Source organism: Manis javanica, chromosome 3 (genome assembly GCF_040802235.1).
Source record: "Manis javanica isolate MJ-LG chromosome 3, MJ_LKY, whole genome shotgun sequence".
Lineage (NCBI taxonomy): Eukaryota > Metazoa > Chordata > Mammalia > Pholidota > Manidae > Manis > Manis javanica.
Genome location: NC_133158.1, coordinates 85,443,677 through 85,459,689, shown reverse-complemented (window position 1 = coordinate 85,459,689; position 16,013 = coordinate 85,443,677). Strand labels below are relative to the sequence as shown.

Below are 16,013 nucleotides of genomic sequence, written 5' to 3'. Positions count from 1 at the left end.
AGTATTGTCTATCTCTAAGGTGTTAATTTTTCTCCCACTCCCCCAGCTGCAATCATGGAAAGTTGTATTCTTGACGACTGGAGAGAAGTATCTTTAAAAAACAGAAATGAGGAGACATTCTTATGCTATTTAATTATAATGATAACATCTGAGATATTTTAACTTCCATATTGATGAGGAGTGAGTCTACATTGAGGCTTATTTAAGTCTTTGGGAAATAGGAACCCTGGACACATAGCTTCTTTTCACTCTCTACTATTTAAAAAAAAAAAAAAGGAAAGTTCCTGGAGTGGTGGGGAACCCTAGCAAAGCCCTGAGTCATTCTTCATTAAAAACAAGGCTTCAGTGATAATAGCATTACTTCTACAACATTGTACTGGCTAGCAGAATGCAATTTCCTCCAACTTCATTAAACAAGTATTTGTTTAACCCATATTGTGTGCCAGTTACTTTGTTAGACACTGTTGAGAAAAATACTGAGTAAAATAATGTCCGTGTCTCTGAGACAGCAACACAGATGTCAGTACATCACAGCTATAATGCAATCCAGGATGCACGAAATCCATTAGATTTTATGCATATTTCTTCCACTTAGGAATCACTGGGTTCTTCTAATAGTTTTGAGGAATGTAAATTAAAGTGTTCCTACAAAGTGCAACAGGAGAAGTGTGGAAGGAAAGATGAATTTTGTCAGGGACCATAAGAAGAGCTTCTCAGATAAACTAAAGGCACAGCTCTCTGTTTTGTTTAATGATTACTATTCTCACTGTACATGTAAGAGGAAAGCAGTTCTTTTACATTTTGATGATGATTGCACTTACAGGAAAACTGCAGTTTTAGTAAAAGACTTATGCTTAGTGTACACATAAATCCATAGTATCAAGTGATATGTATAAACACTACATAATGAAGATTTATTGTGACCCATGTGTATAACATAAACCTTATTGGAGGGAGTTTTCTTGTTTCTGTTTTCCACATCTGCTGTCTTTACTGACAATCACCGAGTTATGACTTTCAAATTGATAGAGCATTTGCTAATGCACTTGATAATAGAGTATATGATTCTTTTTACCTGAATGAGAGCAATTATATTGAGCCTACATGATCCAGTTTTTACACTGTATTCAAGTAAGATGAATAAGGGCAATCTGAACCAAAGTCTTAATATCGGTATAAAAAATCATGGATCATTTGTTGGTAATAATGAGGAGTGCTGAGACTGAATTTAGTGATACATCCTTAGAAGGTAAAATTGTCCATAACATATCCTATCCTATATGAATGAATCTCTGAATTAAAATTCACAGGGGGAGACTGTACAGACTCTTGGAAATCCACCTGACAGTTTAACAACTAACAGGATAACAAACCTGTCCTTCCCTGGACCATACGGTCCTCATTGTGCACCCTGAGGCCATTTCTTTTGATCTTTACTCAATAGCAATCATGGCAAAAAAAAAAAGTACATCTTTTCAATTATTTCCATATCATAAAAAGACATTCAAACCATTTCCATAGGATAATAGAGTTAATATAAAGACTAAGTCATGTAATATGATCAAGAGATACTTAACTCCAATTTTATGTGGGAAATAATCTTAATATCAGATCACAGTATGTCAGAATATACCCTAGAATCCAAATTTTAATATACATCTTAAATTCACTTTTCTATTCTTTCTGAATATATTGAATATTTTCCTTTAATATACATGCTTTAATTCTTGAATAAATTCCATGTATTTCATCACAAAACATACAATTTTAGGGAAAATATTTTTCTAAGAAGTGCTATCCATATGAATTCACTAAAATATTAAGGTTTTGGAAATTGGGTTCATAAGTGACTTCTTACCATTAAAATACACAACTGGGAAGATTGTGTCATTATAAGTTTATTAGCAACAATCTCAGATTACCATATACCAGTGTCAAGAAATCTTTTCTCCTTTAGAAACTGTTTTTGTAGTTTTGACAAAGATCAAAGGGATGTCGTCCTTTTCCTAACTGATGAAATTCATTCTCTTTCCCCTTTAGTTTTCCAGGGATGTCCTTGCCACATAGTTTTGAGAAAATACCATCAGATGGAATTCCAGCAGCAAAACAAAAACATTATAGTTGCCTGCATCCACCAATCTTGTCCTTATTTCTTCTACGTATGAGATAGGAAAGTCCTTCTTTCTCTAATTACATGAAAGGAAGAGAGACATGTCCTACACTCATTAAAAGCAGATCTTTCCTCTTGCTCTCTCACTCTCCCACAATCTCTGTTTCTCTCTTTCTTTCTCTCTTTTGTAAACATACAACTATGCGGTTCTATCTCAAGGTACTGAGTCAGAATTTTAGGAAAGGGAAATGGAATTTGGATGTTTGATAAAAACTCTAGGTGATTTTTATCATCAGGAGCATTAAAGAGATGCTGTCTGTCAACATTTCCTCTGCTAGTCCCACATCTCTGCCAACTATCTCCTTATTTTTCTGCCACTCTTCACAAACTAATTAAGAGTTTCACAGACATCTCAAATATAATACTCTGAAATTTTATCTTTTTATTTTCTCCTGATAGCTTCATCTTTCCACTGCCTTCCTAATTTAGTTGAATACATTAGCACCTATTTGTTTGCTTCATCAGGATTATCACAATTCTTGGCACCTCCTTCTTGATCTCCACACTTTGATCTAGAAGGTCACTGAGTCGGTATGATCATCTCTCTCTCTCTTTCCACTGCAAACACTCTCTTCGATGACTATCACCCCTTCTGACCTAGACCATGGCAGAGGCCTCCTAACTGGACCCCTGCTTCCATTCCTGCCCCTCTCCAGACTCTTTTCACATAGCCTTCAGAATTTTCTTATCAAAACATAAATGACATAATTTCAGTCATCTCTTTATAAAAATCAAAATATAAAAAGATAAGCTCATTAGAAAAAAATCTAAACTTTTTGATACTTTAAGTTGTCCAACTTCTCCAGTATCATTTGTTTTATTCAAATTTCTTCATTTTTTCAACAAATGCTCCTTATATAATAAGTCTACTATGTCCTAGACATGTGTAGACTGTGGAGAATAGTGAAGAAGACAAATATGATCCTACCATCCTGGAGCTTACATTACAGAAGATGGGCTACAAACAATAAACAAATACAGATTATAGGAAGGAAATAAATAGATGGTTGTGATAGATAATAAAAGGATGTTGGGAAAGAGCCCTCTGAGGAGGTGATATTTGAGCTGAGACCTAAAGAAAGAAAAAAAAGAAAAGCCAGCTATTGAAAGAGTTCTCCTTCCCCCTCCAAAAAAAAAAAAAAAATCAAATATTCTAAGAACAGGAAAAAGAAATTGAATGAGTGTAGAGGGTTCTAGGAAGTGGCAGACGGATAACACACCCGAAGAGCAGTAAGGAACACAAGAGTTTGTCATGAGTGTGAAACGACAAACAGAAGCCAGAGCACGTGAGGCCCCTAAGCCGTGGTGAGGACTGGGGAGTGTTTTGGAAATGCATGACGAATCCACTGAGACATTTAAAGGAGAGAAGTGACAAACAGCTGCTTTGTGGAGGGAGGGGCAAAAATGTGAGGAGAAGGGCATTTCCAATCTTCGGACTGTGCCACTTTCACTTCAACAATTCTGTAGCCATAGTGGCCGTTGTCGAGTCCCGTCAGAAAGCCACAGCGCTCCCAACATGAAGACAGCTGCCCCTACTGCTCTCCGGTTCTCCTTTGCATCCTTCTTTCTTCAGGAAGCAGCTTCTATTCCTGGCAACACTAACATCATTCTTTTACAAAGCACCATATTCTTCTTCCTCACAGCAATTTTTTAATTCTGTTGCGGGTGTTTTCCTTTTAAGTATACATTCCTCCAATAAACTCCAAGCCCTCCGAGATCGGATGCCATACTTGTCTTGCATTACCAGGCCCAGGTTGATACTGGAAACTTAGTAAATACCCAAGTACATGAGTATGTATTTGCTGAAATAATAATAAATTTCTATTTCAACAGACACGATTTTTAGAACAGTAGACTAGTTTTTTTTTTTTCCTATTCGTTACACAGATTTCTGCAGACATGAGTCGTAATAATAAAAGCTTATAGTTTTCTCCTAAGCAAAATTTCACATCTCCCTTTCTGTTAACTCAACTCCAAGAAGAACATCATCCTCAAATCACATTTAGAGTCTATCCCAGTCTGAGTTTGTGGATGGCACCAAAGATTCAAGTTTATAAATTACTCAGTTATTCAGATCAGTGTGTACAATTATACCTTTAAAAGTGTTGAGAAAAACAACACCATTCTATGAGAAGGCTTATAAGGATGATGTTTCCCTGAGTCTGCCTGAGTTCAGTGAGTTTTATGGCAAAATTTATTTCATATGCTGTAACACAGCTCTTTCTATAAGTATCATTTCATTCTGCAACCTTAATTAGAGTTGATGATTCATAACAGAATCATTCGCAAAGAATCTTCCACTGAGAGTGTCTTTGAGGATTCATTGCTGGAAGTGGAGAGTATATGAACAGATTGATCAGAGGGTACCAGGTCAAAAACTTAACTGAGATGTTGCAAGAGACAGTGAGAAGAAAAGAGAAGCTATCTTAAATTTTATGCTGTTTGTTTTCTAGTAAGTTATTTATTTTCCTAAAATTGTAGGAGATATGTATGATTTTGAAGTTTTGACTATATATACATGTGAAGCTACAAATGTTTAATTAGCATTTACTTTGTGCAAGACTTGATACTAGGCCCTGTGGTGATTATATAGGTAACAAGATGCAACTTCCACCCTCAACAGCTTGCATTTAAATGTGGGAGGAAAAGATTTACTATAATATATAGCATAATATCCCTCAGAATCTGTAGTTACTAGAGCAAGAAGACAAGGTATGCTCAGAAATCATAAAAAATAGAGAAGTACAAATAAATTGTACAAGAAGTTCAAGATAAGGAGTTAGGAGGTGATTTCAGTAGTCCGAGAGGACTTACGCTAGGGTAGAGAGAAGGAGATAAAAAGAAAAGGTGTAAATTCAAAAAGTTTTTCTCAAGTGAGCATGATAGGACATGGTGCCTAAGGAAATGTGCAGACTGACATGCGAAGTACCGGAGAGTACTTCCAGGTTTTGGACATGAAGGGCTATGAGAACAGCGCTCTCACTGACAGCTGTAGGAAAGGTGGAGGAGAGAAGAGGTCTGCGAGGCAGGTAAGCATTTTGAACACGAGACTGAGTCCTAAAGGAAGCTGGAAGTTCCCAACTCAAACTGGGCTAGAGATTAAAGCTCCGCCTACAAATTAGAGTCTTCTCTGCATTAAGATAGGAAAGAACCCACAGTCAGAAGCATGCTTAGCAAGTACACCTCAATTTAGTAAGGCTGATTTTCACCACAAATGTCTCCATTTTTCTTTCCTAAGGTTATTTATTCTACTTAATGCTATCATATCCCATGGATTATCAGAATCTTTAATCTGTGAATTATGGAGGGTATTGGCTCACATAGGTTGACGCTAAAATATCCCTCCACCCAACCTGTCAGACTAAATATTTGAGCTTCCCTTTGCTGTTGTGTGCTGTCCTAGTGTTTGGGGATCCTTTTGAAGTCTCTAAGTACTTCTCGGTCCAAAAGTCACAACTCGAATATCTACAGCAGACAAAAAAGCTAATTGAAGTGAATGCTTCCATGGTGTACAACAGGAAGTGATGGCAGCTTATGGAAATTTCAGGATCCTTATGAGTGGATTGTAGAGTCAATCAATGCCAGTGGATGGCATTTCTCAAAGAAAAATGTATGAACCACTCATTAATATATCAGACCATTCACCCACCTAGAGATGGTCTTTATTTAGAACTTTGGACAACACAACCAGAGTGAGACTCTGACCGTTAGAGAAACTACAGCTCGAGGAATTTTCCAAAAGTGGATAGTATAAATTTTGCTATCAAAAGCTACAAAAGAGTGACAAAAAAAATACAACTGAGGAAAAAAGCCATTCAATTAAGGAATGAGAAGGACATTTTTTATTCTTTGAATGATAGAGGAGATATGAAAGTTTAAGAGGTTTAGTTGTAATTGGATGATGAAAAGGAAAAGGCAATGGCAAAGTAGTGCTTTTGAGAAAGTTAGAAAAAGAGGTCAATGCACATGTATAGACAGGTAAAAATAAAGGCTCCCTCCCTTGTCTTTAAGAATTTGAGAAATCTTTCTTAAAGGAGCTCTTGATAGAAAATCCTGCTATAAAAAGCAATACAAAATGGTCTTACAAAAACAATTTTTATCTTATTTCACAACACATTAGCTGTAAGAAAAATAAGTAAATGTCATTTTAAAAGAAACTATTTTGAAATACTATTTTCATATTTAAATAATATATGATGTACAATTAATTTTAATTGTATAAAAATGACTCCTGGATTTAAATAAGTTGATTAAATTATTTTTATAAATGTAACTAAATTAAAAATGTCCTTTTTTTTTGGTTATTTATGTATACAAAATGAAATAGAGAAATGACTTGTTCTTTACATTCACAGGATTATTACACTCAAGTCATTGGCTTCTTAAATTCTACAGTAAATTTATGTAACAGATTTTTGGCATAAAGAATTGAACAATACATTCAATATGTTTAGAATGAGTTTTGAAAGTGAAAGCAACCAAAATAATGGCATAAAGACTGAAACAATATATTTAATATATTTAAAATGAGATTCTGAAGACCTGATTATACTTTCAATTTAATTGAAACTATTTTAAATATAGTGTTCCATTGCATTGATTGTTAACTTTGAAGAGATTTATCTTCATCAGCTTGTAGGATAAGTAGGAGCAAAAACAAGCAATACTCATAACATTTCTAATAACAGTACTAAATTAGCTTTAATAAAATGTTTCTTATCTCTAAGAGAACATAATATAATTCTTTTTGACAATAACTGCTGTCTTGACAAATACATCCTTTAAGAGAACTCTAATGACCAATAACAATCTGTGTCTCAAAATAACTTTGACCTCCGGCAATGAAACTGACAGGGTGACTTTCCTCACTGAACAAATATGATACAAAACCTTTCAGAGGGAAGCAAATATGCCAAATACCCAGGTGACATATTTTTTTTTAATCACAAAAATCAAAGTAGATAATTCTACCACTGGGAGGAATTAAACCAGATGTAATAGCTATGAATGCTAAGATTTTCATCCTGAAGGCCTAGAAATAATTTAAAACAAACACAATGACTTTACTTCTCCTTAATGGGTCATTTATATACTAGTCTCCTGTTAGGAACTATATATATTCAAAATGATTTTAGTTACTGATGGCAAATTAAATTTATTTAATCCTATCTGGAATTTTTAATGTTAGAGATAAAAGTTTCAAGATCATCATAAATCCATATTTTAAAAAACTGGCAAATGTAAGATATTTTGCTCTGATTATGGTGAAAAGACACTACTTGAAATAAAAATATTTATAGCAAACTATAAAATGTATGGAAAAATACATTACTATATTCAGATGATAACAAATGTAGATATAATTAATATTTAGCTTTAAGAAATTACTCTTAAGAGTTAATATATTCCCTGAAGCCATTCACAACAGACAAGCAGTAGATAATTATAGAGGCAAAGCATTTAGATCCTGTATTATTGATATTTACTTCTAGACTCAGTAGGCATTTACTTATTCATTCAAGAAATGCATATTCATCATTATTTTTAATACATGAACTATAAAACCTTTTATAAACCAAAAAGAATCTTTTCATGTTATAAAAGAGTCACTCAACATTCAACCCTAGTGTTTTAGAACTCCAATGCAATATTGAAATAAGGTCATTATGAGAAAATATTCCTGGGACAGGCAGTTTTTTATTGATATTTGTTCCCCAGTATCTGGTGCTTATTAGTATGAAACCATTTATGGTTAAAATAGGAGTTGGTGCAAAGAAAATATGAGGACCTCTTTAATGCAACAGTATGAAAATCCATAAAAGAATAATTCACAAGCTTAAGTACAAAGAGGGAGAGAGAAAGGGAGAAAAGTTATTTTTTTGCTTCCCCTGAGCAAACATGTAATTTTCATGATTTCTTTTTAATGACTGAGGTCTGCGGCCAGTAGGTACTGATTTATGAAAAGCTGTAAAAGATCAGGTGGAACTCTGCAGGACATCGTTTACAGCTGCACAGATTGAAACCTATCTAATTTGTCTAGTAAAAGTGTGAGCTCACGGTGCACATCACCCAGCCTATAAATTTTCCTTTCAGACCCAATGTCTGGGGCTGGGTCTAAAAAAAAGGCAATGCCTGCAGCTGCTCAAAAAGCCCCCGTTCCCTTGGTGCGCATGAAGAGACATCACAGGCTCTTCACAGTGAGAGACAAATTCCTATCCATTGATAAACTCTCCAGATGTCCTCTCGGAGGAGGAAAGGAACCAATTTTTATTTGAAGTCCCCAGAGAAATCCTGGAAGTGGAAAAATGATACTTCGCAGGGCTGGTTATTCTGAGGTCACTGGCATTAAAATTAGGTCATTCTTTGTCTTCCTTGTACTTTGATCCAAGTAATAAACAGAAAAACTCAGTTGGGGTCACTCTAGTCACTAATCTGCACGTCCTGTTCTACTTTCAATTTATTTGTACTAATTTTTTCTAAACTTTTGTTAAGTCTGGCTATAGTATTGAATTTAAAAATACAAACCATTTTGAATTAAGACAAAAAAATTCTGCATTTTACTATTAGGCACCCTTCATAAATATTCTGAATAAATGTCCTGGGGTTTGATTCTTTATACCCACAAACCCATAAATAAGAAAGTATTGCTATTCATAGGACCAAGAATCAACATTAGATTCTATGCTATAGCTACTGGAGAAATCCAGTCTGGGCAGAGTGTTTGCGTGCACTGTTTTTTAGTCTCCCTTTACAGGTCTTACTTCATTTTTTTAATAACATTTTCTCATACTTGATTTAAAGTTATTTCTATCAGTTTGTTTACTGATTCAATGACTTATTCAATGGGTGTAGGTTATCTCTGATGCTGGCTAGTGACAAAGGCTATTTCTTGCATTGGTTTTGGAACCCGGGGTGTATATCTGTAATTCCTCAAGTTTTTAGGAAAAAACAAAAATAAGAAATTTTCAATTAAAATAAACTTTTTTTTATAATTTTTAAAATTTTAAATAAAATTTTAAGTCTAGAAAATTATACATATATATATGTTGCGGAAGAGAATAATTTATAAAATGTTTTATTTACATTGTGTAGTTTCCTAAGTATTCCTAAAAGAAAGAAAACAAATGCTTCATAAAAGAATGCCTAATTTTTGTTGCTTTTCTCTTTTTAGATAACCCCTGAAGGTTAGATGAAACCAAATAATAAAACATAAATATGTTACAAACTCCATAATCTAATTTTTAATTTATGATTCTAACACTTGAAGTAGAGAGAATTTAAGTAGTTGAGTTTAGTCAACTGGAAAGAAGGTTGAAAAGTTCACCATTTTCTACTTCAAAATGATTATGACAGGAAGGGAATGAGCTATTGATCTATATTTTCCATAATGGATGAAAATGTAGACAGAACCAAATTGTCATGTTGCCAATTTCTTCCTAAAACATAGCATTAAAATGTCCTTAAAATGTCATTTTTATCAAATGAAAAATTAATTAAAATTATTTTCATTAATTAAAAATTTTATATGTTTCAAATAAATTTAATGTATCCCCATGAAAATCCAGATGAATAGTCAATTTGCATTCCTTTCATGCATTCTAGGGCATGGTACAAAATTTTTCAGATTTAAGAGTCTTAACCTCACTCTTAAATTAAGCCTGCCTGGCATATTCAGGAGTGAGCTGATAAATTTCTCAATTAAAAATTATTTTTAAGTGTGGGTAGAGTTGGTATATTTGTAGATTTCCTTTTCAGAGATTTTCTGAAGAGAACATGAGTTTTTGCCATATATTCTAGATGATAATCAAGGGTCGCTATTTTAGGTAAAACACTATATGATTTAATTTTGTCAAGATTGCTTTGTTTTCCTGTTACTTTATCCTATTTCCAAAGATATTATTGGAATTAGTACCTAAGAGAGCTAAATTCATTGCTAAAATAAGAGTAAATGCATGTCAATATATTCTCACTTTGGTGTCTCCTGACAACTAAATACTAAATGTTGAATTTAAGCACTTCAAATGATGGATTTTGGTTAGGCAAATTATTAATTTTCAATATATATTTTCCTATATATTGAAAATGTGAAGTTTGAGCTTAAAAAAGTCTAAAATTAGGGATTTTAACAATAAGCACTTAGAAAAGTTTTAAAGCTCATTGCTGATTAAATCCAACTTCAGTATCACAAAATGTGAAAGTTTCTGTATGATAAGTATGAAAAGGTGAAAGTCTAAATGTACCTACCTAATTGCAAGGTAAAGATTAGATTATGACACATACAATTTTAATGTTAATAAAACATTTTATTGCAATAATGAAACCAGAAACTACAAAAGTCAAATAGCATATCCATTTATGGGCGTAGGCTATGGAATCATTGTGAGCTTGTAAAAGTTGGTGACTGTTCTAATAAGCCCCGAATTATACCTACTTTACAAGGCAGTTGCCCTATTATGAACATGATATTATGTATGATTTAACTTCCAGTTGCACATACAGGTAATTAACAAGATCATTGAATTCCCAGCATTTTGTATAAACTGGAATTTATGTTATTTTCTTTTCAAAATTTTTAAAAACTTCAGTCATTTCACTAGATGTATTACTTACGTCAGAATAACAAATAACTGATAGCTTATTGCGTGCCAGCCCTGCTCTAAGTGCTGCCTGCATATTTAATCTTTTTAGAACCTAATTTAATCATCATTTTGGTGAAGTCTGTATTATTACTGTCATCCCCATTTTACAGATGAGGAAATAGACAAGAAATCACTGAAGGTCACACAGAGAGTAGTGTCACACCCAGGATTCAACCCAAGCCTGATTTCTAGTATCTGTGAACTAAACCACTATACTTTATGGCATATAAAAATCAGAGGCCACATCATGAAATCATAAATAGTTTAAGAGGAAACAGGGGAAATATAATATGAACAAAGTTTCACCTAATTTGTATAACAAGAAGAGTGGTCAAGAGTATAGACTTTGGCATAAAATAACCTGTGTCTGCATCCCTTCTCTTTCGTGCCTGAGGGAAGTCAGATTTGTAACTTAATCTCTTTTAGTTTCAGCTTTCACATCTGTTATAGGGACATGACATGGGTGCCTAACTAACACTGTGAAAATTAAAGTCCTTCATATCTGTGTAATATTCTTAGCATAGTTCCTGGGCCATTATAGGTGCTCATAAATGTTCAGTATGGTCCTTATGCTGTTATTATTATCATTATTCATCTCAAAGGCTTGCATAATTAATTTTTGCTCAAGTTCCCTTCCTTAACAGGAAAGAATAGAGAAGACAGTCAATGGTCTACCTGCTGACTGGTCCCACTCTTGTCAAAAAACAGTGGAAGATGTCACTAACAGCTGAAAAAAAAGGCCAATGGCAGTTTACCAATTGCTGCTTTTTTAGGCTCTCTGGGATAAAAACATGGCCTCCTCCTTGTCTTTTATTTCCTTTCTGTTCCTTTGCTTCATCAGATCTTGCAGTTAGTCATAGATCCATGATCAGAGCTATGATTATATAAAACAATCTAAGGAATTCTATTTTTGATTGTGCTGTGCAATATAAATTAATCACAGTCTCTCTACCTCTTTATATAAATCACATGTCTCTCTACCTCTTTATATCATGAACTCCATTTGGTGTTGTCAGATATCTGAGAAATACGTTTATTGTTATTCATCTATATTTTTCTATTCCTTTTATAATTTTATTTTTAATGTGGCACATTATTTAAATCTGTGATGACTTTATGTCCTGCTCTAAGTACAGTCTGGGTTGTTCGAACTGTCCTTTAAATAACAACTTTTATCTACAAGTGAATATCCAGTGGGCAGTATGTAATATTGGAAACCAAATCCATCAGCAAGCAGACAGCAAAGTATCTGGTATGTTGTGTGTCTGCTATCACTATGTCCCAAATTGCCACTGTCTTTGCTAATAATTAAAAAAATTAAATTATAAAAGTGTGTGTGGATGTGGATATATTTATGTATTTCACTGGCAAAGTTTCCATGATTTAAAAAGTACTTGTGAGTGGAGAAAGGGCTTACTGAGACAAGGTAATTTCACAGTATACTTTCAAGTAGCAGCTTCAACAGATAAAAACTTCATGGCAGATAAATTCCACAAATACACAAGAACACCTCATGAAGTCTGGAAGTTCCTGCTGATGTTGGTGTCAAATTTTAACACCCAGCAACTCTGCTGACTCCTGATCTCTCTCCCTTTGGTGATCTCTCTTCTTGCAGGCCATCAAACCTCCTTCTGGACCAAAGCAATGTCGACATCACTACCTTCCGTACAGCAGGTGACTGGCTTAACGGAGTCCGGACCGTGCAGTGCAGGGAAATCTTCACAGGTGTGGAGTACAGCTCCTGCGACACCATAGCCAAGATTTCAACAGAGTAAGAATAATGTTTTAAGAGTGAATGATTCTGAGCTTTCTAGTGAACATAGATGTTTAGAACTAATGCATTATGAAACTTGAACCTCTGAAGTAATTACTGTCTCCTGCAACCCCTGAGCTGGGTCCTTGGGGCCCTTTGTCAATAAGTCTCTTTAGACTGATGCATGTCAGTGTATCTTCTTCCCTCATGACAGGTTCCCACAGTACGTGTCTTCATTGAACTATATCCTCTTTAAGATAGACCAATAGCAACATATCCATACCCAACACCACAAACCCAAGCCCTTAATTTAAGACATAAGTAAATATAGCATGGTGACTAAGGATTCCTGCATTTGTGATTTTCTGTTATTTTTAACAAAGCTTAATCTCTTGGAAGTGAAAAATTGAGAACTAAGTGGATAAGCTGTTATACAGGGAAATACACTTAAGCCGAAAAGTCATTTTCACATCTACTAAATGAACATCTTCTATCACCATCTATTATTGAGTGTCTACTCTCTGAAGGGTATCATGCTAGAGATGAAGTTATAAATAACTATGACTTTTTTTCCTTAAAAGGTTTATAATCAGTTTGGGAAGATAGAATATACATATTTAATATGCATTAATTAGTATTGATTTATGGTTTCATGTGCTAAAAGCCAAATAATAAAGTATAATATGCTCTGTTTCTTAGCAATTGTTGGTAATAGTAATCCTTTGATATGAGAAACCCCTGGGCTTAAGGAAAGGAGGTTTATAAGGAATCAAGTAAATCCAGTGAATAATCCATAAAATTAGTCGTCATTTACAAGGTATGGTAATTGGAAACTGGAAACTGAAGAGCTGGAAGCCATTTTCTTCATCTCTCTGTGAATGAGAGCCAATTTTTTTACTTCCTAATGTAACTGCATCATTTTTCTTTTTCCACATAGTGGCTTTTTCTGCATTCCCACACCCATAGCTGAAAGTGGCTTTCTCAACCCTAGGTCATGCAATCTGGGTGTGCCGCTTGGCTGACCAGGGTCTAACGTTCTTTTTTTTCTAAGTTCCCAGGAATGAAATTCTGATAGGTGCTGGCCTCCTTGCAGGCAGGCTTGTCCAAAGTCCTGTTGTCGCCATGGTCTAATCATTTCCAGTCAGGCGGAGTGGGACGAGATAGCATGAGCTTGGCTCTGAGGTTCCTTTGCTGGGCTAAGGTAGAGGACTATCACAAAGAAAAATGTTTCATGCTTGGCAAATCCAAAAAGGGCTGTGCATGATTCTGTAGCTCCCTAGGTCTGCTGGGAAACTGTGTCTGTCCATCTTTGTGTTAGGCTTCTATCTTTGCTCTTTGTCACATTAAATAAACCTGATAGTGTCCTCCAATTCCTTTATGCCTTATCTTCTACATCCAATGTTTGAATATTTAAGTGTTCTTAAATATTTAAAGGCTTTTGTTGTCAGCCTGTCAATCATTTAAACAAAGTCTCTGTGGAGAGCCACAGAGTAGATGTCAAAAAGAGCATGCTGGTAATTAGGAGAGATACAAGTGACTAACAGGTAAATAATTTTACCATTTGTAGCACAGCGTTCTAATCAGAAATACAAAAAGTTACAAAAGGATGTTTAGGAAGAGTACAGCACTATTATAAAGGAAAATAAACTCTAGATTGCTTAACATGTGTTGGCATTACTGTTTAAAGTGGAATGTAATGTTTATTGAATAGACATCTGACCCAATCAACAATACACTGAGTTTCTGTGGTAGTTATTTTGATCAGACAAAACCCCAGGATATACTAGTATATTTGAATTATTTTTATAAATTCTTATTTCAGCAAAATGTAAACAACTAGGGTTATGATATGCAAGACACCCACTTTAGAACACAGAAGCATAGCAGAGAACAAACACGAAGTTGAATGTTTCTGCGCCATCACCAGTTTTTCAGAGGCAAAGGTGTACAAATGTTTATTCTCAGGAAAATATCAACACTCGGAGCTTTTAGAAAATGAAACACTACATTGAAGTGAATGAGACAGAACACTGTTAACACGATGAATGGCTAGCTCATAATTTAAATACACTCAGAGGTTAAAACCTGTGAATGTTGTAAGAAAGCTATTTGCTTAAAAAAGTGGAGTGGCAACATTGGTTATATACTTCCAGGTTGGTGATATATTTCACTCAACAGTACAGTGTTGGAAGACAAGCTCTTTTTGGCTGACCGGAGTATTTTCACTTGATTATTATTATTATGTAAACAACCTGTGAATGTCCATGCACAGTGGAAGCTGCTGTTTCCTGAGACTGAGCCAGACGGCTTCAGATCTTTCCATATTTCAGTCCCACAATGCTCTTTCTCCTCAGTTCAGGGACAACATAGAATTAACATATATTGACCTAAAACTCCTTGAAAAGAATCGTTTACTTTTGGGGTCTCTGCAGTGGGGTGTTGCCTCGTGCCTCTAGTTTATATTCCAAGGATGAGAAGGTATAAAAATGTTAAATACACTAATAATTTGGGGAAACCTAATGAAAAAAGTTTCACCTTATGTGCTATGATGTATTCAACTCTGTACTATTTCACACATCCTTTTGCATTTTGGGCTTATTTGAGTTTTATTCCTTTCAATCTGTATTTTCGTTGTGCCATCGAGACTCAATTCAGAAAAGTTTCCCTTAACCAAATAACTCTAGAGCTTCTCCTAGAATAAGATAGAGGTATCTTATAAAGGGTATTGAATTTCTTTTCTTTTCTGTCCAGACCATTAAATTACAGAAAAAGGTCAACAGAATTTCATACTCAAATAAATATTAACTTATTTCATTTAGTTTAGAGATTTTATGTACTTGCAAGCTACTCAAGTCATCTAATTTTCAAGTGAAATCCCAAAAATGTGCAATTTTATTCAGTAAACACATTTTTAAAAGTATTATTTCAAAGCTTAAGGGAGATTTAGGAAGGCTAATAGGAGACAGGAAGAGAGACCAAGAAAGAGCAAGAGTGACTGCAGAAACTGGAGAGAGAATTAAGTGTGTGGAATGGCTATGAGGCAGATTAATTGCTACATGTCATTATCCTGCACCCTTGGATGCCATTTTCAAAGTGTCATCACCTAGCCCTTTGCCTTTGAAGTACCAGATAGCTTATTAACCTCTGGTCTCAATCTTGGGCTGCTTTTAGTCTTGAACTTTTCCACTGCTCTTCTGAGCACGGTAGTTAAAACGATATAAGCATATGGGGAGTGTTACTGAGACTGCAGCAGCTGGGTGTTGAGAACTATTTTGGATGTGGCAGGGCGGTCAGTAGAACACAATTAGTCAGGGGTAGAGGATTTATAAGACTCAAACAAAGGCAAAACCTAAAGGGATAATTACCTTAATTCTCTTTTACAATATAATCCTTTGCATTAAATATAAACAAAATTATGTATCTATTTGCTTAGTTTGGGTTCCCAGATACA

General features: G+C 34.6%; 1 protein-coding gene and 1 long non-coding RNA gene across 6 annotated transcripts in view; one reads left to right on the top strand and one right to left on the bottom strand.

Moving 5' to 3' along the window:
• The window catches only part of LOC140848418 (uncharacterized), a 209,720-nt gene that overhangs the window by 33,561 nt on the left and 160,146 nt on the right, over positions 1-16,013 (bottom strand). The window lies entirely within an intron of this gene.
• Positions 1-16,013, top strand: part of EPHA3 (EPH receptor A3) — a 371,224-nt gene that overhangs the window by 349,411 nt on the left and 5,800 nt on the right. For all 5 annotated transcript variants that reach the window (XM_073231799.1, XM_037001725.2, XM_037001723.2 and 2 more), the window contains one exon: positions 12,425-12,580. In XM_073231799.1, coding sequence (XP_073087900.1) covers positions 12,425-12,580 — 156 coding nt within the window. The remainder of the gene's footprint in view (positions 1-12,424; positions 12,581-16,013) is intronic.